At 37.5% G+C, this 24,493-nt stretch overlaps 1 protein-coding gene across 8 annotated transcripts in view; it reads left to right on the top strand.

Moving 5' to 3' along the window:
* The window catches only part of F8 (coagulation factor VIII), a 142,382-nt gene that overhangs the window by 151 nt on the left and 117,738 nt on the right, over window positions 1-24,493 (top strand). For 4 of the 8 annotated variants that reach the window (XM_050124940.1, XM_050124936.1, XM_050124939.1 and 1 more), the window contains exons 1-3: window positions 24-3,602; window positions 17,353-17,474; window positions 19,325-19,447. In XM_050124940.1, the coding sequence (XP_049980897.1) occupies window positions 3,457-3,602; window positions 17,353-17,474; window positions 19,325-19,447 (391 nt within the window). In that variant the 5' untranslated portion in view covers window positions 24-3,456. Of the gene's footprint in view, window positions 1-23; window positions 3,603-17,352; window positions 17,475-19,324; window positions 19,448-24,493 lie in introns of those variants that run through there. The other 4 variants (XM_050124938.1, XM_050124937.1, XM_050124935.1 and 1 more) reach the window with 3 other exon arrangements.

The following is a 24,493-nucleotide window of genomic DNA, read 5'->3' as shown; positions in this document are numbered from 1 at the left end:
CCTGCAGAAAGTCTCTTCGCTTTAGGAATACCACGGTTTATTTCAGCTTTATTTATTTATTTATTTATTTATTTATTTATTTATTTATTTATTTATTTCAGATTGTTCGTATTTACGTAAGCAATGAGCATATGTTAATTCCGGCGCTCATTCCAACGCTGTTTCATACCTTACACTTCTTTTTGGTATTTCTAGACAGGGTTTCTTTGTGCAGCCCTGGCTGTGCTGGAACTCGCTCTGTAGATCAGCGTGGCCTCGAACTCACAGAGATCCGCCTGCCTTCTGCCTACTGAGTGCTGGGATTAAAGGTGTGCGCCACCACTGCCCGGCTATTTTACACATTTTTAAAGCATTCCAGCCACATTAATAATGTACACTTGTATTATAATCGTTGCTTCTTGCTCATCTTTAAAGTTTATATATTTTTAAGAGATTTATTTTTACTTTATGTATATAGATGTTTTGCCTACATAAATGTCTTTGCAGCTTGTGTGTGCAGTCCCCAATTAGGTCAAAAGAGGGCATAGAATCCCCTGGAACTGGAGAGGGGGTGTGATACAGATATCTCAATAACAGCTGAGCACTTCATTGTCTCTTATTCTCTGTACATCTACTAGTTGTGAGTCTATTGCAAAAAGAAGCTTCTCAGATGAGGGTTGAAAGATGCCCTATTTTTACAGGTATAATGGTAAGACATGGGGCAGTTTATTTCTATGTCCATTTAGGAAAGCAGTAATATTAGGTTCTGCCCTATGTCTTAGGCAGCTATGAGGTTTTGGCCCTATAACAAGTATGAGTTGTATCCTGTATAGTGTCAGAGCCTGCTCCAACAAAGTCAGCCAGGGTCCCTGGAAGCGGGTGCTGAGGCTAAGGAAATGTTAGACTGAGAGAAATTGAGACAGAAAACGCAGGATAGATTAGGGGAACTTCCAGCTTACTCTGGACAGCCCCAAGTTTATTTCAGAGCCTGCTTGTATAGAAAAGCAGAACAAAGCACAGCACAGACAGTCAGTGTCTAAGACCATTCCTGTCCTTGAGCAAGCAGTTTCTTTTATCTGGATGTGCCCTAAGGTCTAGCATCAGCAGTATTCTTTCTACTAGATAGTATGTTCTTTTCTCATGGGCTGAATGCTCTTTTCCGTATGTCTTCCTTCCCACGGGCTTAATCAGAACTTTCTCACAGCCCTCAAGGATACTGGAGCAAGCAGAGCAGGCAAGCTTGAAGTCAAATGGCTTTTAAGTCAGAATTGATTCTAAATGGAAACTGAGTCACACGTGGGCTCCTACAGTAGAGTGGGCCTTAAATACAGCATGAAGTGGTTGGGAGTATCTTGCCATGACAACCATTATCATAGCTCACAGGGTTCATAGCTGCTGTGTAAGACTTTTTGATAACTTGTCTCCCCTAATAGCATGATAGCATGCATGTAATCTTACAGCACTGTGAAATCTTGTCAGTGTGGGTAAAGCTGGGTTTCCTTCCCTTTCTTTCTTTCTTTCTTTCTTTCTTTCTTTCTTTCTTTCTTTCTTTCTTTCTCCTCCCTTCCTTCCTTCTTTCCTTCCTTCCTTCTTTTCCCCTGCTTCTATTTTTGTTAGCCAGGTCTGTGTCAGTTTTATGACTCAGATATGTTATATCTTCAGCAATAGGGTCTCACCATCCAGTTCTGTAGAATAATTGACAATAACATTAGCTATAGCCTATAATGTTTGTAAATTTATGGGGCCAACAACTCCAAAAGAGGCAACCATTCCTGGTACTGAGCTTGATATTTATTAGCCTGTAGTGAATTGTCACCCTGTTGTAGGTGACATTTGAACTCCATTTGAACTCTTATATATGTATACATGTGTATTTTAGAAAGCATCTACAGTAGTAGGTTTCTATATGTCTTTTTCAAATACCTTTAGTGTTAGTATAGTGTTAGTATATCTCATACTCCCTTCTCTTTCTAGTCCTCCCATCCTTATCCTTACTTAACACTTCTTGTTCAGTTAGACCTCTTCTCTTTTCATACCCACTTCCCTTGAAATCTGCCTTCCCTTGCTGGCAAAATGCTCTTTCCTGTGGGATTAATCAGAACTTTCTCACGGCCCTCAGGAAATTGGCCTAGTTTTCTGATATCTATGGATACTCCAATTTAAAAACATGTATCTAAAGATTCAGTGTTAACATTCACATATGAGAGAGGACTTGAAATATTTGTCTTTCTGGATCTAGGTTACCTGATTGAGAATGATTATTTCCAGCTCTATGCATTTACATGTAAATTTGATAATCTAATTTTTCTTTAGAGAAATGGAATAGTATACTATTGTGTGAATGTATTGCATTTTCATTATCAATTTTTCAGTTGTTGGACATCCAGGCTTTTTCCAATACTTGGCTATTGTGAACTGGATAGCAATGAATATGGATATGCAGGTATTATAATAAGATGTAGACTCCTTTTGGATGTATGCCCAAGAGTTATATAGATGGGTCATATGGTAAGTTTGTTTCTAGTTTTTTAGGGAGGGAGGGTGTCTTAGTTAAGGTTTCTATAGCTTTGATAAAACACCATGACCAAAAGCAATGTGGGGGTGATAGGGTTTAATTCAGCTTGTGCTTCCAGATAACAGTCCATCACTGATGAAGTCAGGGCAAAAACTCAAGCAAGGCAGGAGCCTGGATGCAAGAACTGAAGCAGAGATCATGGAGGAACATTGCTTAATGACTTGCCCTTTATGGCTTGATCAGCCTGCTTTCTTATACAACTCAGAACCACCTGTCTAGGGGTGGTTCTGTCTATAGTGACCTGGGGCCTCCCATATTTATCATTAAATAAGAAAATGTCCAACAGACTTTCCACAGGCCACCTTATGGAGACATTTTTCCAACTGAAACTCATCTTCACAAATAACTCTGGTATATGTTAAGTTGACAAAGCAGAAACAACAACAACAAATAGGACAGAGGACACAGGTGTCTTACCTGGGTCTCTAGATCAGGTGGGCAACTGGAGAGTTGCTGTGGGGAAAATGAACTGGGATCTGGTAAATCCAAAAGTTTCTTTGCTGCTGGTACTGAGGAAGAGACTTTTAGAACAGTCTAGGAATCTGAGTACAATTGAAACCTCTTCTTTAGTATTCTGTACCTTTTCTCAAGGACTCAAACTTGGTGGGATAATCTCAGAGAGGAATGGGTTAAGCCTTAGCTCAGCCACCCTTTTCCTATTCCAGTTTTTCCTGTGCCTGCTTTGCACTGCCAAAAGGAAGTAATCCTTTTCAGCTCTGCTTAGTGCTAATGCTACTGTCACTCTCAGAAGATAAAATCCATAAAATCCTCTGCAAAATATTTAGGACTTTTCACTAAATCATAAATAGCTTGCATTTTTTTTCTTCTTGAGAGCTAGAGATATTTTAGAGAAGAGTTAATTTTTCTCTTTTCTAGTTGAGCACTTTCTAGGAATAAAAACCATGCAAATAGCACTCTTCACTTGCTTCTTTCTTAGCCTTTTCTATTTCTGCTCTAGTGCCACCAGAAGATATTATCTAGGTGCAGTGGAAGTGTACTGGAACTATAGGCAGAGTGACTTACTCAATGTGCTGCACACGGACACAAGGTAAATATGCTCTGTTGAATGTAACATTGTGAGGCTATGTCTTTAACTAGAAGAAGCAGACACTAGGCAAAGTGGATGACTAATACTTAGTTAAATCCTTCAAACATTTGCAGGTAAGGTGTGCATGCAGTCTGATTATTTGCACCATGTTGCTTGCCATTTCTTCTCAGGGACCTAATTTACTCATTGATTTTTGTTGCTTGATCATTGATTTTTTTGTTGCATGTTGGCACTGTGGTTTAGAGAGAAGGATGGGATGAGGGAGAGTGAAGATGCAAGGAGCATGGGAGAGAAAGAGTAGAATTCCCCTTAGCTTACCCCAACCTTCCATAGAAAGAACTAGAACAGTGAAATTCTCAAAAATATTCATATGGTAGACTTTTGTCTGATATTTGCCATTGCATCAGAAGCTTTTCATCTTTAGGAAGGGACTTTGACTTTGGTTTATCTGATGTGATTAGACCATTAATTGAACTCCTCAGTATTATAATTGTCACTGACCTATTTCAATTTTTCTACCTCTTCTTAAATCTATTATACCTTGATTTGATAAGGTATTGAAACTGAATTATATGATAGTCTATTATTTTGTCAAAGTACTGTCTGTACTATATCTCCCTTGTCATTCTTGACATTTCTCTCCCTCTACATCCTTCCATCTTCTTCTCTTTCTCCTTTTAAAAATAATACTTACAGAACATTTCCTGATTTTATTAGGAAATAAAACAAATATATTTGGGTTTATTTATTAATTTTTTAGTCTTTCTATTACTACAGTTTCTGTTTCTTAATTTCATTCATCAATTCTAATTTTATTTGGATCACTTTGTTCTATTTTTGCTTATGAAGTTGAACCCTGAAATTACTTATTTTATGTTTTACTGTGTTTTTTTTTTTTTTGGCTTTCTTTGTTGTTGTTTTGTTTTGAGACAGGGTTTCTCTTTGTAGCAGTTTGGGTTATCTTGGAACTCACTTTGTAGGTCAAGCTGGCCTCAAATTCACAGATATCCACCTGCCTCTGCCTCCTGAGTGCTGGGATTAAAGGTTTGTGTCACTACCACCTGACTATTTTTTTTAAATTTTTTGTTTTGTTTCGTTCTGAGACAAGGTCTCACTTTGTGGCACTTACGTCATGGAATTCACTTTGTAGACCAGGCTGCTCTTGAATTCACAGAGATCATCCTGCCTCTGCCTTTTAAGTGCTGGGATTAAGGGCATGCACCACAATGCTGGTCTTTCACTGTGTTTCTTTAAATGTGTACTATAAAGTTTTAAACACAGCCAGGAATATGAAAACAGGAAAATCAGGCATTCATGTCCAGATTTGGCTACATAGTGTGTTCATTGCCAGACGGAACTACTGGTGACCCTATCTCAAAATACCAAAAGAGATGGGGAGGATTTAAATACAATGTATATATTGTATTAATGTAAATGCTACATAGAGTCATATCACAAATACTGCATACCTATTTTTGGTTGTTTGTGTTTCACTTCCTCATTCTTCTCCCACATCACCCAGTCTTATTCAACACACAGTGTGTGCATGCATACACACACACACATTACTAATTTTTAAAAACTAGAATACTATACATACTTTATTTACTTTTTCACTCAGAAACACCTTGTAGAATTGTCTATAGGTCAGTAGACACAACCTAAATACATTCTTTTTAATATCTGTATAAGAGCTGTGTCATACAAGTAAACACATTAATATCATCATTTTGGAGGGAGGGTTCTATCCAATATCATAGTGTACTGATGTAGTCATTCATTCACTTAGGCTTTCACTTATTTTGTGGTGTTTGGGGTGGACTTCAGGCCTCCTATTTTATTCATGAGTGCTTTATCACTGAAATACAGTCCCAGACATGTTGTTATTTTAGCAAACAGATTCTCTGGTGGTCTTTTGCTGGAACAAATGAAATAGTTGTTTTGTTTTTGAGACAGGTTCTCTCTATATATCTCCAGCTGTCCTGGAATTCACTTTGTAGACCAGGATAGCCTAGAACTCATATTCACCTGACTCTGCCTCCTAAATTCTACAGCCAGTTGTTTTAGTTTCAATTTCTACAAAGTTCAAGACTCTTCATGAGTATACTGTATTTGCATCATTTTACCCCCTTATTGCCCTACAACTTTTCTTATGTCCCCCACCCTCAACTTCCTCTCAAATTTGAGTTCATGGTAGAACATGCCTGTTCCGTCTAGTAGGTACTATCAAAAACAGTCATTCTGGTCCTCAAGATCTTACAATCTTTCTGCCCGCTTTTCCATGCATGATGTTTCCTGAACCCACTTAGTTATAGATGTTGCATTTGGGACTGTGTCCCCATGGTTACTTATTCTCTGCATTTTGACAAGTTGTGGTTCTCTCTAATAGACTCCATCTATTTCAAAAGGAATCTTCTTTGATGAGATGTCAGAGCTGTACTTATCTATGCTATAAGGATGGATGTTTAGAAGGCAGGTGGAAACTATATTACTTTAATTATAGGATAGTTGTGGGTTCTTTTGTAGGGCCTATGATCTCTTCAGTCATAGGTTCTTGTCTAGGTTTACATACCAGGCAATGAGTTCCCTCAAACTGAATTGATTTTATATCCAATTTAGGCAGATGTTGGTTACTCCCTATACAATACAATACAATACAATACAATACAATACAATACAATACAAGTGCTACTATTTCACTACTGAGGCATCTTGCTGGTTTCATTATTGTTGTTGCTCTTGGACTGAACAACTGGGTAGGACTGAGAATAACTTTTCTTTCTTGGTAGCTTGCATAGCACCTTCTGACAGTATGAATGCTAGTCCTCAGGAAGGGGGGATTCCAGGTTAATACTAGCTCAATTCCTCCAAGGTCCACGAGCAAAGTGTGTGGTGTCTTGAACAATAGGATGTTGTGTGTGGTGTGTTCAACAATAGGATATTATCTTCATATTTTGACAGGTAGCCAAGAGCAATGACAATTGCCTATATTGCTTTGGAAAGTCTCTTGGACCCCACCCAACAACTCAAAAGGAGATATCCTTTGCCTGACACACTAACACTCTGGGGTTTTTATTAGTCTATAGCTCCCAGGAAATATTATTTCACTGTGTAGGATAACTGTATTAAGATGTGTGAGTATGTATGTACGTATGTGTGTGTCTGTGTGTGAGAGAGAGAACATATGTATTGTATGTACTTTTTTCTTTTTGATTTTTTTTCAAGACAAGGTTTCTCTGTGTAACAGCCCTGGTTGTCCTGGAACTCACTCTGTAGACCAGTCTGGCCTCAAGCTCAGAGATCCACCTGCTTCTATCTCCCAAGTGCCGGGATTAAAGGCATGCACCATCACTGCCCGGCTGTATTTGCATCTTTAAATAAGATTATAAAGTAATAAATTTCATTATGACTTTTCCAAACATCCTTAGTGGTATTTATCCCTCCTTCCTTCCTTTCCCTCTGTTTTCCTTCTTCCCATTTCCCAGTTAAGTCCCCCTTTTTTTCCTTTCCCATTGTATCCTGCTATCCCTATTTCTAGAGCTCCTTCTTCACCCTCTACAAATTGTCCCTTTGTTTGTTCCTGGTTTCTACAGTTATTCCAGGTTATACAATCAATCCTAAAGATTCAGATCCAGGATCCACAAACAAGAAAGAATATGTGACATTTGTTTTTCTCTGTATGGGTTACCTCATTCAAAATGATTGTTTCCAGCTCCATCCATTTATCTCTGACTTTCATAGTTTCATTTTCTTTCTTTTTATCTTTGTTAATTTTCTTTCTTTTTTTCCTTTATTTTTTCTTTTTTCGAGACAGATCTTCTGATTGTCCTGGAACTTGCTTTGTAGACCAGACTGGCCTTGAACTCATAGAGATCCACCTGCCTCTGTTTTCCAAGTGCTGGTATTAAAGATGTGCACCACCACCACCCAGCTCAATTTTTTTTTATAGTTAAGTAGAATCCCATTGTGTATATGTACTACATTTTTATTATCCATTCATCAGTTGGTGGATATCTAGGCTAATTATGTTTCCTTGCTATTGTGGATAAAGCAGCAGTGGACATGGGCATGCAAGTATCTTTGTAGTAGAATATGGAGTCTTTTGGGCATATACCCAGGAGTGGTATATCTGGTTCATATAGTAGTTCTATTTGTAGCTTTTTAGAACTTCCATACTGATTTCCAATGTGGCTGCATCAGTTTATTCTCGATGGGATAGAGTTTCTCTTTCCCAACATCCTCACCAGAATTTGTTGTCATTTGATTTTTTTTTTTTGATGATAGGCATTCTAACTGGGATGAGAGGGAATGTCAGTGTAGTTTTAATTTGAATTTCTCTAATTGCTAATGATGTTAAACACTTTAAAAGTGTTTATTAGCTTTTGTATTTCTTCTAGTGAGAACTTTCTGTTCAGTTCCACAGCCTTTTAAAATAATGAGTTTTCTCTCTTTTTCTTATACCTTTTTTATTTTACTTTTAAAAAGATTCTAATGAAATTACATTTTTCACTTCCTTTTTTTTTCTCTCCAAATCTTTCACTATATTGCTGTATTTAAAAATTCATGGTCTCTTTTATTCATTAACTGTATTGCTTGGATATATTATATGCACGTGCATATATATTCCTAAATATAACCTTCTCAGTCTGTATATTGTTACTAATATGTATTTTTTCAGGGCTGATCATTTGGTATTGAATAACAATTGATGTGTTCTTTTCCAGAGAAGACTTTTTCTTCTCTTGTCATTCTTAGTTGCCTATAGTTCTTTGTATGGGTTTGAGATCTCCTGTACTTTTCCTAGTCCACTTTGGCGTGTCTATTGGTGTCATGCTTGTTTAGTTCACATTTGTTAAGTTGTGTCCATGAGATCTTTTGAATGTAGTTTCTGATATTACTAGGAGACACAATCTCACAGCAAGTTCCTGTTCCTCTTGCTCTTACAATCTTTCCACTCCCACTCCCCAAACCTTCCCTGAGCTTTAGGCATAGAAGTGTTTTATAGATATCCACTGGGACTTTGCATATTGATTGATTGTGGTTTTCTTTTATGATCTCCATTTGTTATGAAGAAAAGTTTCCCTGATGAGAGGTGAAGACTAAAATTATCTGTGGATATAGGAAAAATGTTTAGCCGGGCAGTGGTGGGGCATGCCTTTAATCCCAGCATTCAGGAGGCAGAGGTAGACAGACCTCTGTGAGTTCAAGGTCAGTCTGGTCTACAAGAGCTAGTGCCAGGATGGGCTCCAAAGCTACAGAGAAACCCTGTCTCGGAAAACAAACAAAAAGAAAGGAAGGAAGGAAGGAAGGAAGGAAGGAAGGAAGGAAGGAAGGAAGGAAGGAAGGAATAAAGAAACAAAGAAAGAAAAAGACAGGAAAAATGTTTAACATTTCATTAGGGATTATGCTGATTAGTTTAGTAAAGTAGTTGTTGCAAGTTCTTCTCTAATGTCCATGACTTCACTGGCAATGAGTAATTAGCTAGGTTTCTATTACCAGGCATGGTTTCCCTCATGTTGAGTGGGTCTTAAGTCCAATCAGAGAACTGTTGGTTACCACCAAGGTAAGCATGCCACTACTGCATTCTTAAGGTTATCATGCCATACTGGTCATTAATGTGATTAATAGGTGTCATAGATGGGTGGGACTTGGTTGCCTCTCTCCTTTGGAATGTTTGTTTCTTGTTTATTGTTTGTTTTACTTCTTTGTATATTCTAAAATTATCTGTTCAGTGTATAGCTGGCAAAGATTTTCTTCTGTTCTGTAGGCTGTCTCTTCACTTAATAGATGGTTTGTCTCCACTTGATAGATGGTTTCCTTTGATGTGCAAGTCCCATTTGTTGACTGTTGATTGGCCTTATTTCCTAAGCAATGAGAAATTTTTTTTGTTCAGAAAACCTGTACCTATTCCCATATCTTTAAGTGTGCTTCATACTTTGTCCTCTAGCAATTTCAGTTTCATATCTAATATTGAGGTCTTTGAGCTATTTGGAGTTTATTTTGTATGGCATGAGAGATAAGGATTTTGTTTCTTCTACATGTAGATATTTAGCTTATCCACACCATTTGTTAAAGATATGATCTTTTCTCCTGTGCATTTTTTTTGGCCCATTTGTCAAAAATCAGGTGACTGTTGAATCATGGACTTATATCGGGGCCTTCTACTCAATTTCATGATCTGTCTTCTTTTGTGCCAATACATGGTTGGCTTACCATGTCTCTGCAATATAACTTGCACTTGTAATCAGCTATAGTAGTAACTCCTGCAGTAAGTATTCATTTTGTTTGAGTATTTCTTTGGTTATGGGGATCCTTATTGTTTCCACATGAATTTTAAGATACTTATTTTTATATTACTATGAAGAATGTAGCTGCAATGCTGATAGAGATTGTATTGATTCTGTAGATTGTTGTTGATAGTATAATTTTCATAATACAGATTCTTCCAGTGCTTGAGTGTGGGAGACCTTTCTATCTTCTTTTCTTTTTATTTTTTTTTAAAAAAGAAAACAAACTATCTTTTTTTTAAATATTTATTTATTTATTTTTATTTATACAATGTTCTGTCTGTATGCCTGCAGGCCAGAAGAGGGCGCCAGACCTCATTCCAGATGGTTGTGAGCCACCATGTGGTTGCTGGGAATTGAACTCAGGACCTTTGGAAGAGCAGGCAATGCTCTTAACCACTGAGCCATCTCTCCAGCCCCCCAAACTATCTTTTTTCATCATACATATCAATCCAAGTTCCTACTCCCTCCCCTCCTCCCATTCCCTCCACTTATCCCCCCCACCCCATCCACTCCTTAGAAAAAGTAAGGCACACTGCTTTGGGGAGGGTCCAAAGCCCTCCCTACTATATCTAGGCTGAGCAAGATCCATCCAAAGAGAATAGTTTCCCAAAAAGCCAGTACAAGCAGTAGGGATAAATCCTGATGCCACTGCCAGTGGCCCCTCAGTCTGCCCCAGCCATGCAGCTGTGAACCACAGAGGGACTAGTTTGTTCCTATGCTTGTTCCTTCCCAGTCTGGCTGGAATTGGTGAGCTCCCGTTAGCTCAGGTAAACTGTTTCAGTGTATATACTCATCATGGTCTTGACCTCTTTGCTCATATTCTCACTCCTCCCACTCTTCAACTGGACTTTGGGAATCTTCTTTAATTTCTTTCTTCAGTGTTTTAACATTTTGCTGTATAAATCTTTCACTTCTTTTGTTAGATTGATGTCAAGGTAATTTTTTATAACACATTTATGGATTTATTTATTTTATGTAAATAAGTGTTTTGCCTGTGTGCATGTCAGTTCACCACTTCAGTACCTAGTACAACAGTCAAAAGAGGGATCCCCTAGGACTGAAATTCCAGTCAGTTGTGAGCCACCACGTGGGTTTTGGGAACCAAACCTTGGTCATCTTTAAGAGGATGACCATCTCTAACTGCTGATCCATCTCTCCAGTCCCCATCCAAGGTAATTTTTGTTAATTAGATTATTACCCTGCTTATTTTCTGTTACATTGATTTCTGACCTTGTGCTAATTAGTTTTATGTCAACTTGACACAATTTATAGTCATCTGAGAGGAGGGGACCTCTTATGGAGAAAATGTCTCCATAAGACTGGGCTGTGGGCAAGTCTGTGGAGTGTTTTATTAATTAGTGATTGATGAGGGAGAGCCCAGCCATTGCGGGTGATTCTGTCACTGGGCTGGTGGCCCTAGGTTCCATAAGAAGGTTGCTGAGCAAATCATAAAGGGCAAGCCAGTAAGCAGCACTCCTCCATGGCTCCTGCTTCAGCTCCTGCCTCCAAGTTTCCCTTGAGTTCCTGCACTGACTTCCTTCAATGATGAAGTGGAAATGTAGTCAAATAAATTATTTCCTCACCAAGTTGTTTTCATCATGGCAATAGTACCCTATGACAAATTGATACTAGGATTGTGGGGTATGGCTGTGACAAACCTGATCATGTTATTTTGGGGAGGATTGTTGAAGAACTTTGGAACTTTGCCCTGGAGAAGCTACTGAGTGTTCAGACCTTGTGTTCTGTGGGAGTATGGGAGATAAAAATGTTAAGAGAAATCAGAGAATGGAGTTCTGGCTTGTGAAGTTCCAGAGGGAAGTTTTAGAGTCACATAAAGACTCTATCAGGCCCATTGCATATTTTGATTTAAGAATCTGTAGTTCTGGTCAGCTAGAACTGTATAGTCAGATATGATTAACAATAGATCAGTACTATTAAAGTCAAATCTTTGTGTTACTGAGAACTTGATGCTGGTTAACTGGAACTGAGAAATTAGTGGGGGTTAGAAAGAACATTGTTGAGGTAAAATCTTCTGAGAGGTGTTTCCTCAGAGTCATCACACGGAATCTGTGCTCTACAGGTAACCTAGCTGTACCTCATGTTGACAGCTTAACTTGGTAATATAAAAGTAATACAGGTAGTACTGGTTTTAAAGGCATAAAGGGGTCATGGAGAACAACTGAGACTTGGCACTGTGAGTACCAGGAGGGGCCATTAGTGAAGATACAGCCTCAATAGCATTTGGAGATCCAGGATTAAAGGATTCATGCAGGGACACTGAGGCTTGCTACCATGAAGAGAGCCTAAGAGAGGCTATTAGTAAAAGTCCGTGTAGATCTGTGCACCATGTGTGTTACTGGTGCCTGCAGAAGGCGGAAAGGGCATCTGATCCCCTGGAGTTACAGATGGTTGTGAGCTGCCATGTGGTGCTGGGAATCGAACCTGGTATCTCTGGACGAGTAACTAGTACTCTTAACTACTGAACTATCTATTTCTCCAGTCCCTGTATTGTCTTTAATATTTAATATTTTAATATTGAGATTTAAAAGTTCTTTATATAGTCGCAATACTACAACTGTATAAGATTTATATTATATAACTATTATCCCATGCTGTGGGTAATCTTTTCACATTACTAATAGTATTCTTTCAAACTCAAAGTCTTTCATTTTGATGAAGTTTAATTTATGTTTTTTTTTACCTTAGTTACACTTAGTTATACTTTTGACATAATACGTAAGAAATATTTGCCAGATCTTAGGCTTCATTTTCTTCTATGCAGTTTATATTTTTAACTCCTACATTAAGGTCTTTGATTCACTTAATACTTGTTTTTTGTGTATGGTATAAGAAAGGGATACAGGTTCATTTTATTGTTTGTATAGCCTGCAGTTGAATACCCGAGTAGCAGCCCAGAGGACCAGGTGCCTGGTATCATATTGAAAAGTTGGTCACTTATCTGTTTGTTCTTGTTAACAATTAATAGGGAGATGATTATACATCATGAAGTGCTTTGTATTTTAATGTAATCTAGTAGCCTGGCACAATGAATAATACTTTTGGTATAAAATTTTATTTAGGAGGGTTGGGAAGTGACTCACACAGTGAAGTGCTTGCTTTACAAGCATGAAGAACTGAGGTCATATCACCAGCATCCACATAAAGATTCTAACACTGGGGAAGCAGAGATATGCAGATCCATGGAGCTTACTGTATAGCCAACTTATCTGAATCAGTGAGCTCCAGATTCTCTAAAAAAAAAAAGATGGAATCCTGAGAGATGGCCCAGTGGTTGAGTTATTTCTGCTCTTACACAGGACACAAATTCAATTCCTAGCACTCACATTGTTGAACTTTAGAGTCCAACTACTGAAGAGGAGTCACCCAAAGAATACACGGTCACACCTCAATTGATGTAAAAGCAAGAGGATTTTAATTCTGCTGTGGTAGGGTCACTTAGCATTCAATAGCATTCAATGCCAAGGACCCCAAATGCCTGTTACAAGCCATTTTTTAAAGCGAAAAGCCATAGAAACAAGGGTGGGGGACTCGGGAGCAGTTTTCCAATTATTAGGATTGGCTTATTCAGAGGGGCTTCTAATAACAAGTGGTCTGAGCCAGGGCTGGAGAGCGGTTGCCAGATCAGACGAGGCAACAGGGAACATCTGGGGATCATTCTGACTCCTTTCCAGGGACCAAGTCAAAACATTGGTTGACATCTGTGGGTTATCTTGTTTCAATTCTAGAAACGGAGCTCTATTTGGAGAATATCTGCAAGGTCATAGGAGATGGAAAGTTTCCAACATTTCAGTACATGCATGTATTCTCAGGGAGGTGTGGGGGGAAGCACTAAGGCACTCAGAAATGACCTCAAAATTGTCTTAAAAGTCCTACAACTTGATGGCTCACCACTTGTGACTCCAAGTCTACAGGATCCAAAGCCATCTTCTGGCTTTTGCGGGTACCTGCACTCATGTAGCATACACTCACACAGACACATAAAGATAAAAATAAGATAGAGAGAGATAGAAGACACCCATCATCAACATCTGACCTCTATATTTACACACACACACACATGAACACAAGTACACACATTATACCACCCACACTAAAAATAAATCTAATGAAGTAAATAATTCATTAGCAGAATGTCACATGTATTTACTAGAAAAAAGTAGATTTTTTGTTTTAACATTAGCATTTTGTAATCTAGATTATTTTGACAACAGGATAAACAGACTCTAAACACATCCTGACAGACTGCCAAAGTTTAAAATAAACAGCTAAGGAAATTCAAATTTACACTATCTGTTCCTGCAGCTGCTCAACTTCTTCTAAGCAAAGGTCAGAAAATATAATGGTTTTCCAACTGGTTTTAGATAAAATTTGAAAGAACAATTCATGTCAGGAATAATTATTGCCAAGTACATTTGGCAGAATTTATATATCAAAAATTCCAACGGAAATACAAACAACACTCCCAAATGTTAAGAGGAAACAAAGTTAGAATGGATTATAAAACATTTTTTCTATGATGTTTTGTGCTTCTTCAACAATGGAAATTTTCCATATAATTAATGTGTAGTATGAAGATCTTCTTCTTACACTCACTAATATGTCTCTATCCCAGAAAGAAAACAAACATATTTGTTGCTGAACACAATCTTATATAACAGGAATAGTTTGTACATAACCGAACCCTGTGCAATTTTTCTTTTAATATATTGAACAATTAGTATTGGTTAAAGTTTGGCCCATTGGGGGGCATTATTTACTCTACTATTATATATCAATGCCACCAACAAATGGATTGTGGTATACCAATAGTCAATTTTTTATACTAGTGTATGATGTTGACCTATCTATAAAAGGCCAGGTGAGTGCCTCTCCCGGAAACTAGTCATCATCAGGTATCTCCTGTAAGGCCATGAGTGTGATGAGGCAAAAAAGGATGAGGGGTTCCTAGCCTCCTGTTTATACAGTTATCTTAGCTCTCTAACCATGAAGTTCCCCCATGCATTTCTCTACAAAGAAATTCTATTTATTGGAAGAATTTCCTTAAAAACCCCTGGTCTTTGGCCCACAACCACTATAGAATGTCTTTTGTCAAGGCCTTCAGTTGGCAGAGCCAGTCAACTGGCTCTCAGGTATCTTGGAAACCCTGGAATGGAGTGAAATTCAGGGCTAAGTGGAAGAGTGGGCCAGAAGAATATGATATGGGTGAAGCCAGCCCCACTTTGCCCTGCTTGGTCAGAGATCTTGACAGAGGTCTCTGAAAAACTAAGTATCAGTTCAGATATTTGACTGTTAAGAAGACTGTTAAGCATTGAAAGCCAGCAGAGTCCAGCTCTGCTGACTTCCTCCCAGTGTTTGGTTAGGTTGCCTTGGAGGAGTAGCAAAAGGTACTTAGAAAATTTCTAGTCTGAGGTTACAGAATGAATTCACATGATTGCAGTTCTAGTCATGTCTCTTTATTGTTCTGTTTTAATTCTAATTTTCTTGTCTTAATTGTCTATAATTTCTTAGCTCTAATTCTCTGTATCAATTCTAATTCCAATTCTCTATTACAAATCTCTATTTCAATTTATTCTTGTTCTAATTACTCAATATTCTTCTTCTTTTTCTTCATTTTCCTTCATTCTTTATCCTTCTACATTATTTACTCTTCCAGTCTTCTTTTTTCTGCTGGTACAAATTCCCAAGCATATACATATACACATATACATGCATACATACACACACACACACACATCCATTCATTAGAAACTTGTTAGTAATAAAAATCTGCAAGGAAAATTCTCAGGGACACAGGTGTTCTTTGAAGATACGCAGCAAATTTTATCAGCTAGTTTGTAGCTAACCGTAGCTGCAGCTGTGAGGAGGTTTGGGCCATCTCTTAAAGGGGCCACTACAGGTTACAAAGGGAGAAAACTAAAACATTGAGAGATCTAAGGAAGAGACAGAGACTAACATGGTTAGTCAGTTGGGTGCTATTGGTCTCTTGAAGGATTATCATATAACAAGGCCAGACACCTGCAATACCACTCTAATTAATCATAAATCTTTCAAGGACTTAGATCTAGTAAGGCCAGACACCTGCAGTTCAGCTCTGTGGAAGTTCCTCCTGTGATCTCTCCACAGGACTTTCTTCTGGTCAAATAATCCTGCTAAGGAATTAATTATAAAGAACAGACTTCTAAGTTGTTTTTTATTGCAGTGTGGGACAAAGGGTTTGACTGTCTTATTTTATTTTCCAGATTAGTTTTTTTTTTGGGGGGGGGTGAAGTCATCCTAAGAGAACACAGGAAAATTGTGCCCAACATATGAGGAATACACTGCTTAAGAGTCACAAAACTGAGTTAGAAGTGGAGCATGTTATCACACAACAGAATTTGCAGTTAGAGACAGCCAGCTATTCAAAATGCAATATTTTTCATGGCTGTGTTTATGTGAATTTAACCTCCATCATATGTGTAAATGTCTGGTGGACTGGCCTTCTAAATGTCAGCTGATTTGCATAACCTTGCAGATCCCATGAATTCCCCCTTTTTCATTTAATAAATGCAGTTTATGAATTTCTCTCTGGGGAATGCATACTTCAGGTCCTAAGTGTCTGAGGATGACTGGAAGAATGATAATGATGCTGAAATTAATAATCAACAGTCTATATTGATAGTTAATCAATACTTTGTATTTATAATCAATATTTATAATTATCAATTTATGTCTATAATTAATAATAAGTCAACAATCCATATTGATGGCAAGCAGAGAACTAGTTTAACCATCTTGTAGTTGTATATGAATTCATAATATCTCTGATTTATAGTAAGGCAGAGGAGTTATATAGGAATCTACAATAATTTGTATGACATGGTGTGGTTAAACATGTCCAAATGTTAGGATTTTGAGTTATCAAAAAAGAATGGTTAAACATAGAATGTTAGTTTTATTAGTCTTTGGTTAATTATATTAGATTTGATTAATTTGTATTTTGATTGAGCATTGTTAAAGGTTTTTATTAAATGTTTTATTCATTTAGTAGACTGAAAATATATAGATCAAGAAGATGTCTCCATTAAAATCAGAAGCATTTTTATATTTAAGAAATGACCAGGGCTGGAGAGATGGCTCAGTGGTCAAGAGCATTGCCTGCTCTTCCAAAGGTCCTGAGTTCAATTCCCAGCAACCACATGGTGGCTCACAACCATCTATAATGAGATCTGGTGCCCTCTTCTGGCCTGCAGGCATACACGCAGACAGAATATTGTATATATAATAAATAAATAAATAAAAAGAAATGACCAAAGGGAATATAGAATCCTAAGCTCATAACTGAATAGCAAGAATCATTGTTCTATCAGTTTATTAAAATTTTATTAATGTTAAACTTTGAACTTTTGAAAACTTACTATAACAATATCAAAAATGAATGATCTTTTCTTTTCTTCATCCAGATTTCTTCCTAGAATGCCAACATCTTTTCCATTCAACACCTCCATCATGTACAAAAAGACGGTATTTGTAGAGTACATGGACCACCTTTTCAGCATTGCCAAGCCCAGGCCACCCTGGATGGGTAATGAAAACAATATTGAATGCTAATTATGATGTTAGTTAACTCATTTCCTAGCAAATATCCCTAACCTCAGGGCTGTACTTAGAGAGTGTGGTCACCAAAGGATATATTCTTTAACCAGATGTCCTTAACTGCTACTTTCAGGAAAATAAACTGACTGGATTTTATGTCTCCTCTGCTTGGCTTCTACAAGCTTGGTCTTGGACTATTTCCTTTTCTTTTTTTCTTTAATCCACTTTTTTCTTCTATAGTTTTGAAGCTTTACATTTTTGTCTATGTTCTAATAGCTCCACTTCTATATTTAATTTTGACCCATTCTAAATATCAACTCTTTATCTCCACTTAGATGTCAAATAAGCATGTAAAAAGACAAGATATTTATTGCATTAACAATGTTTTTATCAATGCTAGAGATCTAACCTAGGGCCTTGCACATGTCCAGCAATTGCTTTATTACTGAGCAACACCACCATTACCTGTCTTAGAATTGATGCTGAGAATTTTATAGGTGACAAATACTCTCATATTTGAAGTCTGAGCCTTGATTGAGATTTTTTTCATGTAGTAGGCATAAACTGTTCTTCAACCTTTGGCCCATGACCCCTCTGCAGCCTATATGAAAGAAGGCTAGGAATGTGTAAGATTTACCTTTGAGGATTTCTTTGGAAAACATTTTTGGTATGTGCCCTACTGAAATATGTGAGGGAGGCCACTTGAGAAGGAGGATTAGGAAAAGAAGCCAGGAAATGTATGAAGCTGCCAACAAAAGTACTTTTACTTACCGAAGTTTTTTTGTGGGGAGGCTCTTCAAAACTTAGCAGGAGGATTAAGGGAGCTTTAAGATTCAGAAAATATCGTGCTGGAGAGATGGATTAGAAGGACAAGTGAGATTGTTCAGAGGTTAAGAGCTCTTGTTACTCTTGCAAGGCCCTGGGTTCAATTTCTAGTACCTACATGGTAGTTCACAAACATCTGGAACTCCACTTCTAGATCCCGCACCCTCTTCTGACTTCCTTGGGCACCAAGCACACATATGGTGCACAAAGGCTTGCAAACAAAACACTCATACACATAAAATAAAACACATAATAAAAAAGATTCAGAGGACATCAAAGTTTGTCATTTAAAAGGAAAGAAATTGTTAAGATCTACAAACATTAGTGTCTGTTAGTATTTGGACATTACTAGAAAAGATTTAGGCTTGATCAAAGTGCAAGAAAGAAATTTCACAGAATGCAACTAAAAATTGTGGTCATTTTGGAAAATCAAAGCTATTTTATATTTTCATGTCACTGACTCCAACTCATTCAATAAACCATTTATAAGTATCTTATAAAGATATCCACAGACTATAACTCTTAATTTCCTCTTGATTTCTGTATTTTGGACTATCTATCCATTTGTCATAACTGAAATTAAATCATAGGAATCACCTATGATCTCTTCATTTTTCTCCCTCCCTTCTTCCCATAAGGTCCTACATATTATTTTCCCTGTATACATCTCTAATCTTATTTTTTTATTATTCTACTGGTCATTCACATAAATTCAGTCATACTATTCAACTATGCCAGATTTATTTATGCCTCAAGACTTTTGCATTTGTTTTATTTGCTTTTAATGTTATTCTCCTAGATCGTTGAATTAACGAAACATTGAATGACTTATCACAAATAATTTCTCAGAACAACCCTGAGGCTGAACTAAAGTTAGTAGAAAGCATAACTGCTATTTATCAGTTTCAAAGTGGCATGATTTTCCACTGTGACTTTAATTCTCTCTTTTATAATGACAGGCTCTCTGGTATGTTATCTTTCAAGTAATTTTTGAGGGACATCTCATTTTAACAGGTCTGCTGGGTCCTACCATTTGGACTGAGGTTCATGACACTGTAGTCATTACACTTAAAAACATGGCTTCTCATCCTGTCAGTCTTCATGCTGTTGGTGTTTCCTACTGGAAATCTTCTGAGGGTGAGTCAAATTCTTTCCTATTGTCCTGCCATTCTAATTATAGAAAGATGAGAAGCATGTTCTTGGTAATAAGGGCCATGTTTCTCCATTTTGGATTGCTATAAAATAAACACTTATCTGGATACATTACAAAGTAAGAGGATTATATAATTAATAGTTCTGAGTTCTAAAAGCATCAGCTTTCATGACATCTTCATGCCATATAGTATAAGTGATCATAAATATAAACTTATGAAACAATGAGCCAAAATTAACCTTTCCTTCTTAAATGTCTCAAAACTATTACATTGGAACTAAATATCCAATACAAGAAACTTAGAGGACATGTCTAAACAGTGTTATACCTGGAATTGTATTAATTCTTTTGTATATAAATGTATTAAAATTTAATCATCATAGTAGCAGTAATTACTTATATGTACTACATTCAAGTCCATATGCTTTCCAGTGGCAGAATCAGGTTCATAAGTGGGCCTATCCAACCCTAAAACTTGTGCTCTGAACCACTATTCCACAGTACAAGGATTTGTATAGATAATGCTGAATTTTTGTTTATATAACTAGAAAGTTCCATGAAATGAACTGGGTGTGACTGGGGACCAAGGATTCAATGATACCTTCAGCATCATTTTTCTCACATTTTTTGCTCTATATTCCTTCTGTTTTGGTTTTATTCTTGGCCAGACTTCTTTAACATTATGACAAATGTAGCTACTGAAAACTTGCTTTGATTTTTACAGATGGTGATGATGATAATGAAATCTTTTCCTATATGTCTTGACGTTGAGCAATATGGAAGGCTATAGAGGAAGAAGGAACATCAGCCTTATTTAACCTGCCTATGGAAAGTTCTTGTCACACAAGATAGAGAGTTTCACTAATATAAACTTCTATAAGTAGTTCCTGAGAAAGGCAAAGACTCAAGAAGCAAAGTGAACTGTAATTGAGGCTTCCAGGATTTACAATCTGATGTTAGTTCTACCATTCGTATCTCAAAGTTACTAGAATGTAAATATTTCAAAATAGGTTCATTGTATACATTTGTTGTTTCCCTAGCATGTAACATAATATCTAGTATACAGTCCTTGCTCTACATAAGAACAAAGGTATAGAAAAACACCATTTTCTTTATGTTCCTCACTCATTAGAATTACTTCTTATGGAAGCAGGGATATAGCTTAGTGATACAGCACTTGTCTAGCACATGTTTTATTCTTAATATTGGGAATAGAGAAGCCTCCAAAGAATTGCTAATAATGCTTGATGGTACACACCTCTAATCTCAGCATTCATGAGACTGAACCAGGAAGATCACTGTAAGTTCTAGACCAACCTGAGCCATAAAATAAGACCATGTATTTAAAAAAAAATTGCCCCTTCTAATTATATTTCAAACAGAATATGCTATTTTTTAAATTCCAAATCTCCATGGTCTAGGTGATTGGTCTAGAGATAAGCAGTTGATCCATGTTTCCCATCTTATTGGTCACAGTTAATTGGCCTAGAGATCAGTATCTTACCTAATTAAGCTAGGACAAAGACAGACCCTCATTTAGGACTTTAAATTTTTGAGAAAGGTTCTATTATTAACAGATAACCCTGTAAGTTTTAGGACAAAGTGAAGTTCTTAGTTCTTCATGGATTCCATCTTACCCCCAAATGGCCATTATGAAATTCAAATAATGAAAAATGTCCCCCATAGTCTCCAGTATTTGACCACTTGATCCCCAATTGGTGATGTTAGGGGAGGTGATGGAACTGTTAGGACATAGAATCTTTCTGGAGGAAATATGTCTCTGGAAATAGGCTTTGAGAGTTTAACCCTCACCCCTATCTCTAGTTAGCTCTACTTCCTTTGTGCAATTTAGATCTGATCTCTCACCTATCTTCTACAGATGCATGTGTCAATGTATTCCCTTCCATTATTGACATTTAGCCCACTGGAAGCATAAGCCAAAATAAATTCTTCCTTAAGTTATCTTTGTTCATGCTATTTTATCATGAAAAAAGGTGACTCTGGTTGTGTCAAATTGATAATAAAAACTAACCAGGACAGATGGTGTATGCTAAACATCCCGTATTACTATAATGTTGCTGTAGTTAATGTTTTTACTCTTTGGGGACCCACCACCCAGCTCCCAAATACATACACATAGACTTATTCTTACTTATGAATGCCTGGCCTTAGCTTGGCTTGTTTCTAGCAAGCTTTTCTAACTTAAATTATCCCATTTATTTTTAACTTTATTTTGCCTTTGGACTTTTTAGCTTTCTTATATTTTTCTTTCATTCTTACTCTATTGCTGACTGGGTGGCTGGGTGACTAGACTCTGGTATCCTTCTCTCCTCTTTTCCCCTAGATTTCTCCTCCTATTTATTCTCTCTGCATGGCAACCCCATCTATCTATTTCCTGTATAGCTTGGCCATACAGCTCTTTATTAGATCAATCAGGTGTTTTAGGCAGGCAAAATAACACAGCTTTACAGAGTTAAAAGATGCAACATAAAATAGTGCATCATTAAGCAAATATTTTGCAGTATAAACAAATATAACACATTTTAAACTAATATTCCACAAAACTTTGCTATTTATATTCAAATCCCTGTGTTCTCCCTTTGGAGCCAGACTGTGAGTCCTAAAACTCCTATTGTGTCAGTCTTCCTCTGCCCAGAAGTTTTCTAAAGAAGATCAAATCTCATAGTATGGAGATGAAATAGAATTCTCATTTTTCTTTAGATTCTGACTTTTATAAGGAAAGGGCTTATGATCAGTTAAGAGCCATATAGCAGAAGATCAAGATGAGATCATTAAAATAATTTGGCCTTGGCCCCCACTCCAGCTGCTTCTGCTTAACTTCACAGTGTAGCAAGGAGTAACTAGGATGCCAGTACTATCAATATACTCTATAACATTTTAAAATCAAGGAAATCATTAATAATTATTGATGCATGTTTGTAGTGATAAGAGAGGCGAGGCTGCGTCCCCGGCACCCGGCCGCCCGCATGGCTAGTTTATGCCCAAAATAATTACACGGAAACTGTATTCTTTTAAACACTGCCTGACCCGGCTAGTTCCAGCCTCTTATTGGCTAGCTCTTACATATTGTTCTAACCCATTTCTAATATTCTGTGTAGCCCACGAGGTGGCTTACCAGGGAGGATCTTAACCTGCGTCTGTCTGGAGTGGGAGAATCATGGCGACTCTCTGATTCAGCTTCTTTCTCCCAGCATTCTGTTCTGTCTACTCCACCTACCTAATTTTCTGTCCTATGAGGGTCAAGGCAGTTTCTTTATTAGTTAACCAATGAAAGCAATAGATAAGAAACAAGACCCATTTCCATCACATGTGTTCTATATTACATACTCTAAGTTGTCATTCTGAAATGGAAAGGCCTTAACTTGGAAATTTTCAGATTAATATGACCAGATAATAAAGAAACTTCTTTCCCTTTGGTGATGCATAATGAAAGAAATAGATTTTGAAAAAATTCTTTAAAGAAAGGTATATTTGGCCGGGCGGTGGTGGCGCACGCCTTTAATCCCAGCACTTGGGAGGCAGAGGCAGGCAGATCTCTGTGAGTTTGAGACCAGCCTGGTCTACGAGAGCTAGTTCCAGGACAGGCTCCAAATTCACAGAGCTAACTGGGGACATCGCCCTGGGCACCTGGGAGCCCCTCTAGGTTCAAGTCTCTTGCCAACCCTAAGATGGCTCCCTTAATTAAGTTATGTGATTCCTTGCTCCTCTATCCTTCCTTTCTCCCAATCATCCCGTTTCCCCAAGTTCCCCCCATTCTCCCCTTCTTACTTTTCTCTCCCCATCTCCCCTTACCCCTTCCCACCCCACCCTCAAGTTCCCAATTTTTTGCCCGGCAATCTTGTGTACTTCCCATATCCAGGATAATAACTTTATGTTTTTCTTTGGGTTCACCTTCTTATTTAGCTTCTTTAGGATAGCAGATTATAGACTCAATGACCATTATTTATGGCTAGAAACCAATTATGAGTGAGTACATCCCATGTTCCTCTTTTTGGGTCTGGGATACCTCACTCAGGATAGTGTTCTCTATTTTCATCCATTTGCATGCAAAATTCGAGAAGTCATTGTTTTTTACCGCAGCGTAGTACTCTAATGTGTATATATTCCACACTTTCTTCATCCATTCTTCTATTGAAGGACATCTAGGTTGTTTCCAGGTTCTGGCTATAACAAATAATGCTGCTATGAACATAGTTAAACAAATGCTTTTGTCATATGATAGGGTATCTCTTGGGTATATTCCCAAGAGTGGTATTGCTGGGTCCAGGGGTAGGTAGGTTGATCCTGAATTTCCTGAGAAACCACCACACTGATTTCCAAAGTGGTTGCACAAGATTGCATTCCCACCGGCAATGGATGAGTGTATCCCGTCCTACACAACCTCTCCAGTAAAGGCTATCATTGGTGTTTTTGATTTTAGCCGTTCTGACAGGTGTAAGATGATATCTCAAAGTTGTTTTGATTTGCATTTCCCTGATTGCTAAGGAGTTAGAGCATGATTTTAAGTGTCTTTTGGCCATTTGAACTTCTTCTGTTGAGAATTCTCTGTTCAGTTCAGTGCCCCATTTTTTAATTGGGTTAATTAGCAATTTAAAGTCTAGTTTATTGAGTTCTTTTTATATTTTGGAGATCAGATCTTTGTCTGTTGCAGGGTTGGAGACGATCTTCTCCCAGTCAGTAGGTTGCCTTTTTGTCTTAGTGACAGTGTTCTTTGCTTTACAGAAGCTTCTCAGCTTTAGTAGGTCCCATTTATTCAATGTTTCCCTTACTGTCTGTGCTGCTGGGGTTATACATAGGAAGCGATCTCCTGTGCCCATCTGTTGTAGGGTACTTCCCACTTTCTCTTCTATCAGGTTCAGGGTGTTCAGATTGATATTGAGGTCTTTGATCCATTTTGACTTGAGTTTTGTGCATGGTGATAGATATGGGTCTATTTTCATTCTTCTACAGGTTGACATCCAGTTGTGCCAGCACCATTTGTTGAAGATGCTTTCTTTCTTCCATTGTAT

The sequence above is a fragment of the Alexandromys fortis genome, unplaced genomic scaffold (genome assembly GCF_014885135.2).
Source record: "Alexandromys fortis isolate MF-2015 unplaced genomic scaffold, M_Fortis_MF-2015_v1.1 scaffold_225, whole genome shotgun sequence".
In the NCBI taxonomy this organism is placed as follows: domain Eukaryota; kingdom Metazoa; phylum Chordata; class Mammalia; order Rodentia; family Cricetidae; genus Alexandromys; species Alexandromys fortis.
The sequence above is the reverse complement of the archived record's forward strand: the minus strand, read 5'-3'. Positions and strand labels throughout refer to the sequence as shown.